The sequence below is a fragment of the Salarias fasciatus genome, chromosome 18 (genome assembly GCF_902148845.1).
Source record: "Salarias fasciatus chromosome 18, fSalaFa1.1, whole genome shotgun sequence".
Classification (NCBI taxonomy): domain Eukaryota; kingdom Metazoa; phylum Chordata; class Actinopteri; order Blenniiformes; family Blenniidae; genus Salarias; species Salarias fasciatus.
Window position 1 is genome coordinate 19,300,665 of NC_043762.1, and position 17,691 is coordinate 19,318,355.

Consider the following 17,691-nt stretch of genomic DNA (forward strand, 5'->3'; position numbering starts at 1 on the left):
AGACTTTACAGTACGTAAAATGTCTCTTTTTACAAAAATAGAATGTGGCTGTTGTCATAATTCATAGTCGTAGAAAATATTCATTTGATGTACAGCACTTTCAGTGTACAGCATCACATTGATTTCACAGAATAGGCTTTTGATTCCTAAAACCCATCAGATAAAGTCTGATAGCACCCTTGGATCTGACCTCAGTCATTTCAGTACCGGGAAAAAAAAAGTGAACATAAATATGACACATTCAACAGCAACAAACTTTACAGATGGACATAGACATAGTGCATAGAACAATGCAACCCTCCAGTACTTAAGAAAATAACATCTTTAATATTATAAAAAATCAATAGCAATAGATGGCAAGTTTTTGCAGTAATTTCTTTTTTTATTGTACCAGACAGTGTTACATGTGAGGATAAAGGTACTGTGGCATTTTAGAGAGGATTTTGTTACATGGAGGCTTCTGGGGGGAAGAGGGACAGATGAGTAATGGAATATTATTCTGGTGAGATGCAGAGAGAAGATGATGAAAGGATGAGATATCAAAATGAACTGATGATTTTAACGTAATGTAGTTACAAAAGAGGATGACTTAATGTTGAGTTAATGGTGTTAACTCTTGAACCTGCATTGGTCAGACTTAGATTTAATAATCATCATCATCATCGTCGTCATCATCATCATCGTCATCATCATCGTCATCATCGTCGTCATCGTCATCATCGTCATCATCATCGTCATCATCATCATCGTCGTCATCGTCGTCATCATCATCATCGTCGTCATCGTCGTCGTCGTCGTCGTCATCATCATCGTCGTCATCGTCGTCGTCGTCATCATCGTCATCATCATCGTCATCATCATCATCATCATCATCATCATCATCATCAGGATCGATTTCGCCGGACAGGGCGTCCTCAATCCAGTCCTCCAGCTCGTCTACAGAGGGCAGGTCCTCGCCATCGTCCATGTCCAGCCACACACTGTCAGCCTGCGCAGCAACCAAGACCGACACGTCAACACCTCAGAGGAGGAATCAGACAATTCCAGACAATAACCAGAGATTTTATTAAGATTCATGCAACATGTGGACAATGTGGTGTGCAATATGGGGTATCTATACGTATCTTGCTCACATGAGGTTTAGGCAGGTGTGAACAAAATGTGATACATACATACAACTGTAACACATTACAAAAATGCGGTATGATCTTTGAGAAAAGTATCAAAAAGACTACTCACATCATCAGCATCAACAACACCAATCTGTGGGGAGGACAGGTCAATGCCGAAAGTCTTTTCCCAGTGTGGCAGGAGCTGCAAGAAGAATTTAGATTATCATCAAGAATCTGCAGTTTCTGGTTCAAGGTGTGCATGTGAGATTGTTTCATGTTTTGTTTTATTTTTTTTTAAATTTTTTTACCAGTGGGAAATCATCAGGGTCAATCCAGACAATGCTGAGGTCAGGGTTGTCGGTGTTATCCTCAGCAACTTGCTTCAGGATCTCCAGGAACTCATAACCATCTGAGGAGTAGCCGAGAAGATTACTTTCAAACCCAGGCCAGGCTGTTGGGGTTAGCCTCAAAGGATACAAAAATAAGGTGTGTATACGTTTCTTATACCTGGATCAGACTCCTCTGCAAAAGCAATAATATGTTCACCATCAACATCGTCGTCCTGTGGAAAGAATACACACAACATGAACACATGAGCCGGTGAAGTTAGCAGGAAGTTTGCAGTCTTGTAATGTTGTAGTAAAATCCTCATCAGAGCAAACCAATGCCAAAAGAGCAGGAGGAAATCATATCGTTCTTACCCAGATTTCATACATGTTGTGTGGTTGCAGCTTCCTCAGGGTTGGTCTTAAAAAAAGGTAAATTAGTTAGATCGAATGTAAACAACACCAAGATTCACTTAGAAAACACAAAATGTTTTAGAACCCACCCAACTTTAACATCCCAAACCTGACTGAAAGACAAAACTAAGATGACCTTCTGTTAAACATTTATTCTGGCAACAATAAATAAGAGCATGTGCTTGCATTTTAATCAAGCATCATGATGAACAAAAAATTGAAGTTGCAGCAACTCTGATGATGTGAATTTTCAAAGAGGCTGACAGCAAACAGCAGGAAGCACAAACCCAATATCTTATCCACATTGATGTTACTGTTATTTAAACAACACACTCAAGAAACTATGTGCAAACACTAAACAAGACTGGATAAAATATATAAAGGCTTTCTGTTTCTCCCTGAGACTTCTCTTTTAGGGGTATCTGCTTCTTTAACTTTACAACCTATGCTCCTGTGTTATGAATACTGAATACTTTTTATTACCTTCATATAAATGACCTCTAATGGCCCACCTGTATCACCTCACACTAGAATCACTGATTTACATGTCGAATTATAATTGCTCAACTTTTACCTGTCGTTATCTTCAATGAAATCCACCAGCTCTTCCTCGGTGTAGGGTTTTCCAGGGATGACCACTGGATCGTCCATGAAGGGCTCGTAGAAGTCCACTTCGTTAAGCTTCAGCTCCAGAGCCTTGGCGACCTGAAACACAACGCCAGTGTTTATGAACTGTGTTCTGGGCATTCATTAAAATGTTTGTTGTGACTGACTTTATTTTTTTTTGTTGTAATTTCCAGGGCAAAACTGATCTTTAAAAGGGGAAGACAGCATCTCGTATCTTAGTTCTAAAAGAAAGTTGACCTGAATGTTACATAACACTGGGTGAACTAACAGAACAGGAAGCAGGGAGAATAACACGACTGAACTCAAGGGTATATATACGCTTTTCACAATGTCGTGATTCTTCAAATGTTCCTTTATTTTTCAGATCACTGATACTGAAACACTTGCTCTTCTCACAACTGTACAAATGTCATGAAAGAATAATGTCTCTTTTGAATTACAAAGCAAAACAAATTTCCAAAATCTGTTCTTGGAGTGCCACAAGGCTCAGTGCTGGGTCTTTTGTTTGTTTTTTTTGTTTGTTTGTTTAGTTGGTTGGTTGTTAGAATGACACCAATCAGACATCATATCTTTTTGAATAGCTCTAATGACACAGGAATTGGTAGTTTTTCAATTCATAATAAAATATGACTGAATTAATAAAATGCCACATAAAATGTTTAAAGGGGCACAGCGCAGTTTTAAATATTAAATTTTCAATTATTCACACCCACACACGTTTTCACCTTTGCCTGATGGGCAGCAAGAGCTATTTTTGCAAGATCGCAGTCGCTCCTATTTTCCTGTGCAGGGCACTGAAGGCACAGCAATATGAGTGATTCGGGTACGAATCGCTCTGAGCATGACGTAATGCGCGCTCCCGCTGGCCTGGTCGATTTGTCCGCCATTACTCCGCCAGACGCTTCGCAGCAACAACTGAATAGTACTGAGGATGGAGCTTCCAGAAAGTAAGAAAAGACCGGCTTCTAGCACTGCCACAACTCCAGCACAGACCCCACCAGGCAAAAGAAACTTACATTTTACTCGAGCGCTGCTAAAAGAGCGAGGAAGGAGTTCCCCCCTTCTGTGCACGTACATGGGCACAAGGCACAGACACGAGCTTTTCACTAAGCTACAGTTACGCCTAAGGCCTGCAGGGGTCGGTGTTTCGCATAAAACGAGCAAACTGCTCTGTGCTCCTTTAAAGTCTTGGATTCAAAAAGCACACATTTAAACCAATATACAGCATTTGCTACAGAACTTCATTCATGTCCAGTGTGTTTTTGCCGCATTAATATGCAAAATAATACATGCTGCCTTTCAGAATTGTTCTTTTAGAACTTTTTACAAAAGACTTTCTCAGTTCAAGTTTGCTTTATTTGTTGGAAAACTCAGGAAGGATTTATATGTTTATCAATTGTCAGCACTCACCAATATTTTACAGAGAAAGTTCATGAATATTGTTTATGAAATGTTTTATTTCATTTGCACAGACAAATGCAACTAAGCTCAAGTAATAATGTCATAATTACTTACTTTGGGGTTGAATGTGGCAAAGAATTTGATGTGAGGATGGAACTCTTCAGCAGCATCAGCATAGGCCTCAAAATCTGAAATTTTACACACATCCAAGAAGTTGTTTCAATAAATTGTTGAAAAATCCCCATGATGATAATAACATTTTGTAATAATGCGATAGGTCATGGCATTAAGGACTAACATTTAGACAGAAATCACTTCAAAATGTAGTAACTGCAGCCAGTGTTGTAGATGGGATGGTAATCAGACTCATTCAATGAGGATACATACACTTTACAAAAACATTTAGCTATTTTATTACGTTATTCGCTTTATCACATTATTTATTTCCTGCAAGTCCCTTAACAGAAGCAGCAACTGAAGATAAATCTGATTTACGGAGTTGTTGCATTTCCTTGATAAACAATTACCCGCAACGATGTTGAAAAGCAGCAAACAAAAAGAAAACAAAAGTTATCATGCCATCACAGTACAGATTCTTACGTTCTGACTTGTGACTCTTAAAGTAGCCCACCAGTTTGATGTCCTCTTCAATGTTCTCAAAGCCTTTGAGTTCCTTACTATTGTCAATAATTTCCACTGGGTCCTCCAGGACCTGGAGGAGAAAAGTCAAAAGACCATACAGATGACAGAAACAAATGAGACTCAGGGGTATAAGCTTTGATATCAAGAAAAGTTTTTGGGAAAAATGATTTGTGTTTCTTTCTAAAATAAGGCAGGCTATTAACTGGGATATTATATCCTCACGAACATCATAGATGAACTCCACAAGAGTGTCAGCGGCGAGCTCTCCATCATATTCAATGACTTCATCGTCCGTGAAGATGAAGATGCTGTCCGATTCCTCAAGGCCTGAGTGAAAACAACACATGTACTTTGTGCTTAATCGCGACAAACTCGGCAGTATTCTATCCAATTTTCCTCTTTCCCAAAGCAATCTTAGTGCAGCATGTTAGATTCAACAAGACTTTTGGGATTGTTTACACTGGCTTTGCAAAGATGTGCTGTGCATTCAGCTGTCCTTACCTAATTTTTTTGCAACTGCCTTGTCAAGCTTTGCATCGATGAGGCCAACTCCAACATCTTCATCATCAAACTCATCCAAGACCTGGGCTGCAAGCTGGACATCAGAGAAAAACAAACAAAAAAACACTGTCACATAGAGGAAGACTTCTTTTTTTCAGCGTAGAAACATCAGCGCACAGGACAGTGTAGGTCTATCAGCAGTTTTTACTTTTTTATTCAAACCTTTGGGCAAAGTTCTGGGATCAGCGGTTTCATTACCATAAAAGCCCGCTTTTCAGAGCGCTGCTGATGCACTTTCTAAATCTGTATGAAACATGAACCTTATGACTGACAGGAAGTTCCACCAATGCATTTGCCCTGCTCACAGCCCGGCGGCGTCGAGGAAGCGGTGCGAAGGCTGTCTTAGTGTTTTAGAAGGGTAAAAAAGTACACACACAACACACACATATGCACGTACACACACACACACGCACTGAGATCTGGCGCAGCTGCTTTGCTGGACATAAGGAGTTAGTGTAGCCAGGCTGAACTGCAGCTTGCTGTGCAGAGAGTTTTGAGCAGAAGGGCAAGACGTAAAAAAATAAGTTCAGAGTTCACGGCTTGGCTGCAGTTATGTCAGAAAATGTTTTCAAGCGCTGACATGCATTTTAAGAAAGCCATCTCCGTTGTATTTTTGAGACAGGCTGTACCCTTTTGGCATTTTCAAAGGCTAAAATAAACTCAGGCTACAAACTAGATGACATGTCACTTCATATATTACACAGCAAGCATGAAAACAATGCATTAGTCTTTTTTAAGTTGTAAGAATTCATCCCAACAACTGCTTTTGCGTTAAAATTTGTTGAAACATTTTAATTCACAGAAACTAATTATCAACAACATAAAATATAAATGTCTTTTTCCCATGATTCCATATGAAATAGTTATCCATTTTGTTTTTCTGAAATGTATTAAATAGGATTACTCTTCATTTAAATATTGAAAAAAGTTGATAAAGCAAAAAAAATGTGACAATGACTTAGTGGACATGTATCTATTTGTAAAGTTGTTTTTGGACCTTGGTGTCCAGAATGTGTCTCTGCGGTAACATGGACGATATCATTTCTGGAAGGTAACCAAACCCACTGAAATGCATGTAAAGTTAATCAGAGGTCAGATTTCATAGCTTCAAATCTGCTTGTTTTCCGGCTGTACAGCATGTAAACTGCACCGCCGCAGCACCTTCTGCATTTTAAGTTAAGTTTCGCAACATATTTCATTTGAGCACAATGACACAGCAGATGGTAAAATGTGACTTTTTGCACTGATGACGATCATTTAATTAAGAAAAAGAAAGTACGTTTTAATGATGTGCATGCAATCATCACGTCGTATATCTTTTTCCTTTCACTAACTCCACAGGGAGCCTTGCCCTCCGAAACCCTGTACCTTTTTGCTACCGGCTGTTGCTAATATTAATACCTCATTAAATGTAAATCATAATGCATTCATGAGGAGAAACACAAGCCCTGAGAGAGCTCAACACTCCACAAAAGCAGCTCGGGATAAATATAGCACCAAAAACCACACCAGCCCAGGGACTATTTTGGAGAGGTGGCTGTGATGCTCGGCGCTCTGGGATCCGCTGACAAGTACAGTACTGCAAGTGTCAATCAGAGCGCAGAGCTGAGCCGGCACTACTGGAGCCAGGAGCTCCAGCACTGGCTGCAGCCCCAAGACGAGCCCCTTAGTGAGACGCCACAGACCGTCACGGTGATAAGACATGCTCAGGAGAGACACTTCCCTCATGGCTTCTTCTGCTTTTGCAACCTCGCTCTTTGTTACTATTCATTTCTATTATTATTTTCACCAGCCTTCATCCGCTTCTATCAATTGCAAGACATGCTGGATATATAACTTGTCGCCTGCAAGATTTAGTTGCAGATCAAATGAGCTCAAAGTTCCACCGACATTTCTTATAGCTCTCAATAATAATAATGAAATAGGTATGCAAGCTAGCGGCCTTCAGTCGAGCCAGTCGACCAAAACTATGCTCCAAGGTTCGGAACATACAATTTAAAAATCAGGCTAATTGTCATGGGCTGTTTGACGAGTCAGACTGACCGAATTGTGATAAAAACATTGTAAATATCAAGTGGCTGTTCAAATCAGCTGACGCAAAACTTGCTAATTAAACTTCTCCTTTGAAAGACGGTGTGGGAATATCTGAAATTGGATACACAGTGAATTCCTATGTAACCTCAGAGGCAGCCATGGTTGGTTCTTCTGATGTTGTGTGAGCTGAAGAGTGATGTAATGTGTTTCTGCAGGAATGTGATTAAACTGCCGAGTATCCAGGATGACAGGTTGATGGGCTGTTGGGTGCATCAGCTCCTCTCTCTCTCTCTCTCTCTCTCTCTCTCTCTCTCTCTCTCTCTCTCTCTCTCTCTCTCTCCCTCTCTCTCACTCACACACAACTTGCATACAGAGTACTCAGCCTTTGCCAGAAAAAGAGGATATCTTGGGTCCTCGCCCCTCACCCAGCTCTCAGCCTCAGGTGGGCCGTGCTGACGACACGCCGCAGGCTTGCCGCACATTTTTGAGACTTCGCTCATCAGCAGTTCCGACTCCACTAAAGATATTCTCCACCTGGTGCCATGCTCGCTCCATCATAGCTCCTCCAGACTTTAATGCACATTGAAGCATTTCAAAAGCACAGCACTGGCGCAAACTATTCAGTCATGTTTTCACAGCCATGACTGCAAATCACAACCCCAAGCTGTGACGTACATGCCATTAAAGATGCAATCATCAGATCCAGTCACAATATTTAAGTCTACCTCTGTTGGCAACTGAGGAATAAAGTCTTCTTCTACAAGTACAAATCCTACTGAAAGTTCAATAGAAATGTCATATTTGTGTAAACAAGGTTTGATCTTCCGATCTGAAGCTGTCTGTAATGTTTTCCTCAGAAAGCTTCTCATCTGAACCTACCTCAAGTGCCAACTCCTCAATCTCAAACTGTCTCTGGGCGACGCGGCTGGATCCGGGATGGTCATGGTAGTACAACACCATGACATCGTACTTCTTCATCACAGACTTATAGTTTTTGGCGCTGAGGTGGTGGACTCGGTCCTTGCCATCGTACTCCGGGAAGTCCAAGCTATCCTTGCCCAGTGATAGCCCCCCAAAGGACAGCAAGACTGCCACAAGAACCCAGGTCCACTTCATGGCTCCTCTCTGAGATAGTGAAGGTGTATTTACAGTTTCAGAAAGAAAAAGAAGGGGGTCGCAGCGAGGAAAAAAAGAATACTTTGAAGGTATGAAGAAGCCCTTCCAATCCGCGTCACCCAGAAGAGAGCAAGACCAACTCCTGCATCCACCTTATTAAAAACCCCACCAGTGCAACTGGCAGTGGGGCACAGGGTGCAAGAGGGGCTGGGCTAAGTTTGACATAGGTGTGAGTGTGTGTCTATGTGGGGTGTAATTGAGCATGGGAAAGATGAGGCAGGGCCGGGCTGGTTGCTGGAGGGACAGCTTTGTGTAGGTGTTTGTGTGTGCGTGCGTGCGTGTGCGTGCATGTGTTTGTGTGTGTGTGTGTGTGTGTGTGCGTGCGTGTGCTTGAGTGTATATGACAGACCTGTCAAAGTGGGTGGAGTGAGGAGATGAGACCCAACCTGCTTTCTGTCTCTACATCCAGACAGAGAACATGAAGGGACAGTGCTGGCGGCAGAAGACGATGTGGCGCTAAATAAACAGATTTAAGCGAAGACGATAGGGCGCGTGCATGTGAGTGAAGTCTTTTTGCTTTGGCCAAATGAAGAAGAAGACTGATATGATGGATTTAGTGGCGGCTGCAAATATGAAGCTCTCTTTTCCCATATTAAGTGAAGATGAAGGCTTGGATCCCAGCTAAAAATAATGGATGTAGGACAGAGAAGTACATATCAGGAGGTGGTGCTGGTGTCTAATTTGCTACTGCTGGCATCATCGTAGCTCAAGAATGTGAAGCGGGTCACTCAGGGACATGGGGAGAGAGAGAGAGCGAGAGAGAGAGAAAGAGGAGAGGAGAGGGTGGTGCACCTGCTTGGGATTCGGTGCATAGGTGTCACTTAGCCCTGACTCAAGAAGAAAGTGAAACATAGAGTTTTACAGGAGGGGGGGGGGGGGGGGGCTGAGTAGCACTTTTTTTTAAAAATCTTTCTGAGTCTGGACCTGCTGCAGACGGTACACGTGTGCTCTGTGCAATGTCTGCATGTACGCTTGAGCTCATAACATGCGATATTATTTTACAAATTGAAAGGGAAGACGTAAGCTATTAATAAATGCAGTTCCCTCTTCCAGGGCACACACTGTGAGACACACCCCTCTTTCCTGTGAAAACAAATACAGGTCTGCAGAAATAAACTTGACATATTTAATCCTTAAAAGCTGCATTCTGTCTGCATTGTGTGGTCGGCCGAAACATCTCTGTCATCTGTGACGTCAAGTCAATCAGGTTGGACTGCTTTTGTCACGCTACTGTAAACTAATGAAATGATGTGCATCTCAGGCTCAGTGAGCTTGATCCCATGAACATGCAACAGTATGAATGTGTGTGTGTGTTGTTAAAAACATGCACGGAGGATGTATGACCTGAGAAGTGGCAGGCTTGAAACATCGGTTTGAAATGAAACATGGAAGCATAAACTTCAGATGCACTTTTAATGAAGGAAATTTCAGGTTGTTTATCTCAACAAAAAGTTAATTAAATGTGAACATTTTGAGAACGCACTCTTCTTTAAAGACCTTCTGTACATTGAATAAAAGGAGTTATTTTTAGAAGTCTATCTGCTGGTGTTTTTCTGGTTGGGCTGATTTGAGTTTCCCTGATCTAAAATGAGTTTCAGAGTCCCAATCACCTGGCATAATGTATCTGCAACTATCACACTGGAATAACATGTGTTAACATAGATTAAATAATCTTTCAGAAAAAAGGAGATTTCTTCCTTTAAAAAGGGAGTTTCTCCTTTCCACAGTCACTTATACTTGCTCATATGGAACTTTTATCTGTAAAAGTGCCTCAAAATGATTTTGTAATTTAAATTAAAGTGCAGAATGTAAAATAACGAAAATATTTTCCTAATAATTAACTTAAATATGACACACTTTATTGTGTTTACAAAAAACAAAAATATTGCTTTAAACCTGATACATTGTTGCAACTCCTCAATCAGGAACGTTCTAAATGACATCATCATTTAACTTGCATCGCTGCTCATTTGCATATCTAGGTCAAATTAGATGATGACATTATTTAAAACTGATACATTGTTCCCAACTGCTCAGTCAGGAACGTTCTAAATTACATCTTCAAAGTAGGAATTGAATTGGTGCAAAGTGTGTCATATGACATGACTGAGATACAGCCAGCGAGAGCCCCGATCACTCAAAGACAGCTGTTAATGGAAGTACAGACATCTATTGAAACACATCTGTTATGTTTTGTTATTCCTCTACAAATGTAGCAATGCTATCTGTAGTTACAAATCAAATTTGACTGGTGTCTTGTCTCATATTAACACACAGCAACATTTGAATAATTATGATTGATGTAGTGTTTCCTGCTTGTAGTTTATTCTGTCAAGTGTCCATTTATTCAATTCGTCAAGAATTCAATTTCATAATAAATAATTGAAAATGCATCTGGAAGTTACATTAAGAGTGGAAACAAATTATTTGACATATTTAAGCATGTTTTTTCTAAAGTAATGCAAAAGTTACTTTGGCTAGTGATTAGCTACTTTTAAAATATTGCAACTAAGTTACTAACTCAGTTACTTTTTTAAACGAGTATCTATAACTAACTACTTTTTTAAAAGTAACTTGCTTAACACTGCTCATCTCATAAGAAAAATATTGCAATCCTGAGAACTGTATGGTGTGTTGAAGTGATCCAAATGTTTAAGAAACAGACCTGGGACCTGAAGTATACAGATTCAAACCACCCAGTTTTCAAGTCACCTCCTTGAGCCATCCACATAATACTACTTTATCAAACTCGCTTACATTCTCAGCTGAGTACGGACAAAGGTCAGCCTGAAGAGACTGCCATTCACGTGGATGTTAGTTCATTCATTGGTAAGACACCCATAATGGAAAATATTATCTACAATAATAGAGTAATATGGGATTTGTCCATGTTGTGCATCTCTATAAACTATTTAGAAAAAAGTCTTGTAGATTCAAAGGTAACCTGCTGATCGCTTCATGCAGTGATGCGTTGATTCAATATGAATGGGACACTCACCCAGGATTTTGTGGGTAGTTCCACCTGTCGTCCAGCAGATGTTGCTCTCTAAGCTAAGCACACACACACACAAAAAAATCAAATTAGAAGCAGTTTCATGAACTTCTGAATAATTTCAAACCAAACAAACCACATACAAGGAAAAATTAATGTGGATGAAGAACGTAAAAAAAAATCACACTTTGTTTACCAACAAGTTTTTCCTAAAATATTTTGTCAGTTATTATCACATAGCTGATCATCTGATAATCTATCTTGATGGACGATGCCCATGAAAGTTTTTTTTTTCAATTCAAATAAAAACATTTTTCTTTTTTTTAATTCTTTCTTTTTCATGCCTTGTCCCAACTTTATTGAGATGTCACTGCCATCAAGTTTAAAAGAAGGATTTTTTTTCTTTTTCAAAAACTAAAAATGTTATTCATCTCTTGCTTTTGTATATTTTCCCTGATATATTGTACATTTATTGAGGTTTCTGAAAATTGTTGTTTATAATTTTTATATCAACATAGTTAAGTACAACCGCTGTGCTGAACGTGTGATGATGTTCTGAATTCTTCTTATTTATTGATTGATTTAGAAACTAAAATTTGATGTCTTGAAAAGCAACATGTTGCAGTGAAGTTACATTGTGTTTAGATAACGGGGGCGGGGTCATATTTAGAGTAGGCGGTGACAAAGCTGCGGATGTTTCGTAACGAATTATTTAATTGTGTGTTCTATGAAAGCTGAACAGTAGTGATTGTTCTTCGATTGGAACCAGCAGCGGGCGGCCTCAACCCGCTGTAATCCGAGGCTAAGGTCAGACTTTTCAATGTTATTTGTCATGTCCCTGCTAACTAGCTAGCATCTGTTCAGACAGACATTCACAATTAACTTCCGCTTCAAGTCTGTCAAACGCGTCTAAACAAACTGTCCGCAGTTAAAGCTGCTCGATGCATCGCCGTGCGGCTGATGTTTCACAAGTATTGGTGCACAACGCGAAACGTAAGGTTAAATTTGTTAGAAGCATGGTTTGAGGATGTGTGGAGATTGTCACATGACGAAGGAGAAACAGGACGACAAATCAAGCGCTCCTTCGTGTGACGTCACTGCAATGACACAGCAGATGATTCGGCCTTTGACCTTTCACCTTTTCAGTCAACTGGATTCCAACTCTTTAATATAAAGTTGACAGTTATTTGTGAAATGTATGCAAGGATTGAAGTAATTTACACAAAACTACCTCGTGTTTAATGCACTAGTAAATGCTTGTGATCAGAAGCACAAAAGTTAGATACTATGCATGTAAAGTTTAATAAAACACAGCTTCTCCTAATAGGGACATAACTTGGTAGAATTTACAAACTGCTGTACTACTTATGAGACAATACAAGTTATGGTTTTTTGAGGTTTTAATAAGGCTATTCCTGTGTTCACAGATGGCTTCGACTGTGGCCAACAGAGCAATGGGAGCCATCATAGGATCCGCTGTTGCAGATGCAGCAGGTACCAAAACAAGATTCTGTCTCTTGAGTGTCATATTTTATTGAATGCTCTCAGTAAGCATGTTACATACTAATTTATTTTCATGTGCTGTTTGTAATGTCAATGTTGTTCAGTGTAATGCAAATGTTTAATCATCAATCTTATTCAATGCTTTCCCCCTTTAACAATTGTTTTCTACATAATATGCCTTTAAAAATGGGGGGGGGGGGGGGGGGGGGGGGGGGGGTCTCTCACTCAAAAAAACAGAAGTGCATTATTGGATGACTCCACGACTTCAAAACATGCTGACATTGGATTATTGAAGATTGCTGATCCAACCCACTGCAGTTCATTTGGCGTTTGAAAGCACAACAAATATGAGAGAGAGAAAAAAATCACATGAATAAATTGTGTGCTAATAACAGGAAAATCCCATCAACAATTTAAACGTCTCCTTGTTATTTTTATTAATATGAATCCTAGAACAATAACGAAATAGATCAAACTTCTTATGAATGAATTAATGTCTTGTCCTCTGCAGCGCAGCCCCTGCACTGGGTGTACGACCTCCAAAAGCTGAAGGCGATTCTGGATGAGAATCCAAACCCGGAGTTTCGTTCTGAGTCTGCAAACCCTTTCTACAGAAGGCAGACGGGCCAGCAGAGCTGCTACGGAGACCAGGCGTACGTCCTCCTGGAGTCCCTGTCTGAATGTGGAGGTATCTTCATCGTTCCAACACACCAGATTTCAGTTTGCATTGTGACTGTGATGACCATCAGCGTCCTTTTTAAAATACTTTCACCAAAAGAAACACACTCATGAAGTAAATTCCTCTTGGCAAAGCCATGTGATGTTTGTCTGTCTCATAAATCACTGATCATGCAAACTAAGGGATCCTGCTCAAGCTGTTCCGATCATGACAGGATTTGTTTTAAGCTTTTTAGGTTGAATTGTCACTTGTGTCCCACCAGGGCTGAATGTTAAGGATCTGACGCAGCGCGTGCTGAAATTCTTTGGTCCGGGATCAGAGTACGACACGCCTGTCAACGATCCGTACAGACAGAAAGGAGGTGAGAAAGCTGTCCAGGAAATGTAGAAGAAGATCTTGAATATTTTTGAGGAATTATAAACACGTGAACTCACTTATTGTGGCTGATGGAATAAATACTTGGGTGAATACTAGGACCCAGGCCTCAGCTGCCGATTGATGGACCGTGGAGACAGGGAAGTCTGAAGGGCTTTCTGAAGAATGTGGATGCAGGCAAAGAGGAGACAGGTAAAAATTCCCTCACTGACAGCTTGAAGAGGTACAGACTGTGAAGATGTACATATTTTTCATAAAGTGATCTGATTGCTGCAGGCTGTGAGACTGACTGTCAGATTGATGGAATAGCCAAGCTGGCGCCCATCGTGGCTTTTTACGCCGGACAGCCGGACATGCTGGAAAAAGTGGAACTGGCCACCCGAGTCACCCAGAATAACGACGAATGTGTGGCAGAGACGCTGGCTGCAGCGAGGTCCGTATGTCTGTCTGCAACAAGTTCAACTTACTGTGTTAATAATAAGTATACCGTCAACACCTAAATGTCATTTATCACAACTAATGAAGCCAAGAGGCACCGCTTTAGCAGCACATCCTTTAAGGTGAAATGGCGTGTCGTGGATAGCTTACCAGTGAAACTGTGGTTTCATAAACATTATTTGGACAATTTCTGAGGCGGATTTTTGACGTTTATTATACTCTTGAACTGTGATCTTTAATTCTCAGGCTTTGAACCTGCTACATAACGGAACTCTTTGAATTCGAGCATCCACATTCTGTAATATGTGGAGAAAGTTATTTTGAGAAACAGGCCATAGATAGATTATTGCAATATCACGATCTGTCAATAATTGCTTTATGGCTTGTTTGTCTAGGTTCCTGGAGCATTTCATCCTGAACGGTCCCGACCCCAATGCTTTGGACGTCGTGCTCGGTCAGCTGAATGACCCAAACAGAAAGCAGCCGCAGGATCTGGACAGAGCAGTCATTGGTATGTGAGGTTCGTGGGGCCGAGTCCCATGATTACAGGGATTAGCTTTTGTGCTTTGTGAAAATGACATGTACTGAACAGTATAGGGTGAAAATGACCCTTACTCTGTGGTGTGAAGACAAAGACAGATGCACACGTCTGTTTTAAATGGCTGCGTGTGACTGGAGCTTCTCCTTTTCTGGTTAACTTCAGCACACCTCCATCAGGTGAAGGAGAATTTATCCAAGACTCCACAGCAAGTGATCCCCACCGTCTTTCCAAACACATGAGGTATCTTCATTGCGTTCTCTTTATCCTATGCGATCAGTAGGTTGTAGTTTCTGTAAATACATGCAGTACTAAACACACCTGTTGCTTTGTTTCGGCCTCTGTGGGTCACATTCTGTGCGAATGTCTTCGCAGGTTTGCCAGGTGCGTTCCAAGCAGCGCTGCACGGAGTCCTGACGGCCAGCCGGTACGAGTCGGCCGTCAGAGACACCATGAGCTGCGGCGGATGCACCTGCAGCAGAGGATCCTTCATAGGAGCGTGTCTTGGGGCTCAGGTGTGGCTGTCAGCTCATCTAATGTCACAATGAATGTCTCTGCTGTTTTATGAAATGCTTTGTTTTGTTTTTGTTTGTTTTTTTGTTTTTTTTCTCCCAGGTTGGGCTGGAGGCAATTCCAACTTCCTGGACATCCAAAACCCTGCGCTTCAACTCGGTGTTGGAGCACGCCAAGAAGATAACTACACACCTGTAGTTCGTGTGCTCTAATGAGCCAGAACATCATGAAACACTGTTGAGCTTCTCCAGAGCAGTAAATGAAGGGTCTTGTCTAAACTTTTGGGTGACAGGAGCCAGATGTGTTTGTCTCTGTTCAAGTTTGAAATGTTGTTTCAGATGTTCTGCAGCATGAAATTCATTAAAAAGCAGCAATATCTAGAGCCACTGTTGTTGTTTTATTTCAATTTAACTCATGTTGACGGGATATCGCAAAACTCAGCTGATTTTGGAGTCAGCAGGTTATCTTTGTTGTCTTGATTAATCTGTTCTTTTCTTTTGAAATGAAATAAGAGCACCTTCCATTTGATATATAAATATTTTGTTACCGTTACACTTTTGAGTTACTCAAGGGAGGACTACAGGAGCTGGATTTTTAGTTTGGAAAATAAATGCAGAAACTGTGAGGATACAAGGCCACATTTAGGAAAAAAATCTATACCCAAAGGGAAAAGCTAAAGATCTTTTGTGGCTTCGTATTATGAAGCCAAAACTCAACAGTTCTAAATTCCATAATTTAGAAATGATCGCTAAGTAACTTTGACCATTTTGATGGTTATTTCAAAGTGTTTTATTTCTTGGCATTTCATCGCACTTTTGAACCGTTTCGCCTAATTGTGACATTTTGCTGCAGATGCTTCAAATTTAATCTCTTTCTATCAATACCTTTTGGAAAACAGTATTGACAACATATAATGGGTTTAACAATCCATCCAAGACTTATCAAATGTCTTCATTGTGTATCACATCAGAAATATTCTGATTCATTGACTCTGGAGAACACACACACACGTACGCACACACATTCTAATTCAAAGCCATGGGTGTAACGGGTCCAATGGTTCCAGGGTTTTATATAGAGATACATTTTGATCTTCAACGGCCCCAATTTATTATTCTATGCAGCAGTGTTTCCCAAAGTGTGGGTCTGGCCTCCAATAGGGGACACCAGAGTTTCAAGCAGGAAAGTTTGTGAGGTCAGGAGGTTTACAAATTTTTATCTTGTGGTTTCTGCTGGGAGGGGCAATTCCTCACATTAGGAGGGGCAGGGTTTGGTGACAAGGAGAGGTGTGTTGCTCTGACGGTGGTGGTTCTATCAGGCGGTGCTTCCTGGAATGACAGCTGTCACTCGTGTGTGGATAAAGAGCCTGCTCCCTCGTCCGTCTCCTCTTCGTGAACTCGACATTGGTGACCCTGATTTTAGACATGTCTGAGAAGTCAAGCGACAGCGCGGGAGTGCAAGGAAAAGCCACATTTCCGGCCTTTTTCCGGTCCTAATGAGGAGAAACAGTGTTTTCTTGGCCATCTTGTTGTTACTGAAAAAAGTAAAAGTGTAAAAACATTTCTTTAGGGTTAGGCTTTGTTTTGGTGTGGGTTAGGGTTAGGGTAAGGGTCAGGGTTAGGAGTTAGACATGAATGGGAGTCAATGGAAGGTCCCCACGAGGATAGAAATACGAACCTGTGTGTGTGTGTGTTATCTCAGTCAGTTCAGGGGTCTGTTTCACAAAGCTGGTTTTCAGTCTGTTCCACCTGAAATGAGGGAAACTCTTCACTCTTCCATTTCACATCTTTAATCACATGGTTAATCGCGATTAATTCATGGAGGGCTGTCAAAGATTAATGTTTTGTAAATCACGATTAATCATAGAATTAGGGTAAGCAGTTGGCTAAAAACTCATTTTACTGTGATTGAGATATTGTTTCATCCCTGTGCAGTACAGGTGCATTATGGGACATTTTTCCATTCCTGTGCAGCACAGGTGCATTATGGGGCATTTTTTTTGTACAGGTGCATTATGGGACATTTCTCCCTTCCTGTTCAGTACTGGTGCCTTATGGGGCATTGTTTTTGTATTATGAGGAGTAGATTCTTCATTTGAAGCTTGAAAATGGTACAGATATCCTCTTGTGGCCATTTGTGTTTTGGTGATTTTCTGTGTTGGTTGCAAATTCACAAATTGCATGATTAATCGCGATTAACTATGGTCAGAGTTGTGATTAATTAATTAAATTCTTTAATAGATTGACAGCACTCATTTTTAGCTTAACAACGCTTTGTAGGTAAATAAAACAATAACTATTATTAAAAATTACATAAATTGTTCCATAGATTGCTCCTTATTGTCAAATTGTCTGTTGAGC

General features: G+C 40.7%; 2 protein-coding genes across 3 annotated transcripts; one reads left to right on the forward strand and one right to left on the reverse strand.

Annotated features, from left to right (window-relative positions):
- Positions 1–26: 26 nt before the first annotated feature.
- casq1a (calsequestrin 1a) lies at positions 27–14,925 on the reverse strand. 2 transcript variants are annotated; one of them, XM_030115397.1, is made up of 12 exons: positions 14,918–14,925; positions 7,997–8,086; positions 5,024–5,117; positions 4,749–4,849; positions 4,481–4,592; positions 3,995–4,068; positions 2,427–2,557; positions 1,814–1,859; positions 1,620–1,674; positions 1,421–1,521; positions 1,240–1,314; positions 27–988 (listed from the first exon to the last, which is right to left on the reverse strand). In XM_030115397.1, the coding sequence occupies exons 2-12, from the start codon at positions 8,075–8,077 to the stop codon at positions 644–646; spliced, it is 1,215 nt and encodes a 404-aa protein (XP_029971257.1). In that variant the 5' UTR covers positions 8,078–8,086; positions 14,918–14,925; the 3' UTR covers positions 27–643. The 2 variants fall into 2 exon arrangements, with proteins under 2 accessions (XP_029971257.1, XP_029971256.1); XM_030115396.1 differs by lacking the exon at positions 14,918–14,925 and having other exon boundaries at positions 7,997–8,394.
- LOC115405717 (crystallin J1A-like) lies at positions 11,961–15,708 on the forward strand. Its single transcript, XM_030115398.1, has 10 exons — positions 11,961–12,092; positions 12,713–12,779; positions 13,300–13,476; positions 13,730–13,828; positions 13,942–14,034; positions 14,119–14,275; positions 14,676–14,791; positions 14,984–15,061; positions 15,194–15,333; positions 15,434–15,708. The coding sequence occupies exons 2-10, from the start codon at positions 12,713–12,715 to the stop codon at positions 15,527–15,529; spliced, it is 1,023 nt and encodes a 340-aa protein (XP_029971258.1). The 5' UTR covers positions 11,961–12,092; the 3' UTR covers positions 15,530–15,708.
- The last annotated feature ends 1,983 nt before the right edge of the window (positions 15,709–17,691 follow it).

Coding starts and splice junctions, on each gene's coding strand:
- casq1a (XM_030115396.1), bottom strand. CDS start 8,233: ATGAAGTGGACCTGGGTTCTTGTGGCAGTCTTGCTGTCCTTTGGGGGG. Junction 4,593..4,748: donor TTGTGGAGTTCATCTATGAT/GTTCGTGAGGAT, acceptor TTTCTCCTCCAG/GTCCTGGAGGACCCAGTGGA. Junction 2,558..3,994: donor TTGCCACATTCAACCCCAAA/GTAAGTAATTAT, acceptor GTTGTGTTTCAG/GTCGCCAAGGCTCTGGAGCT.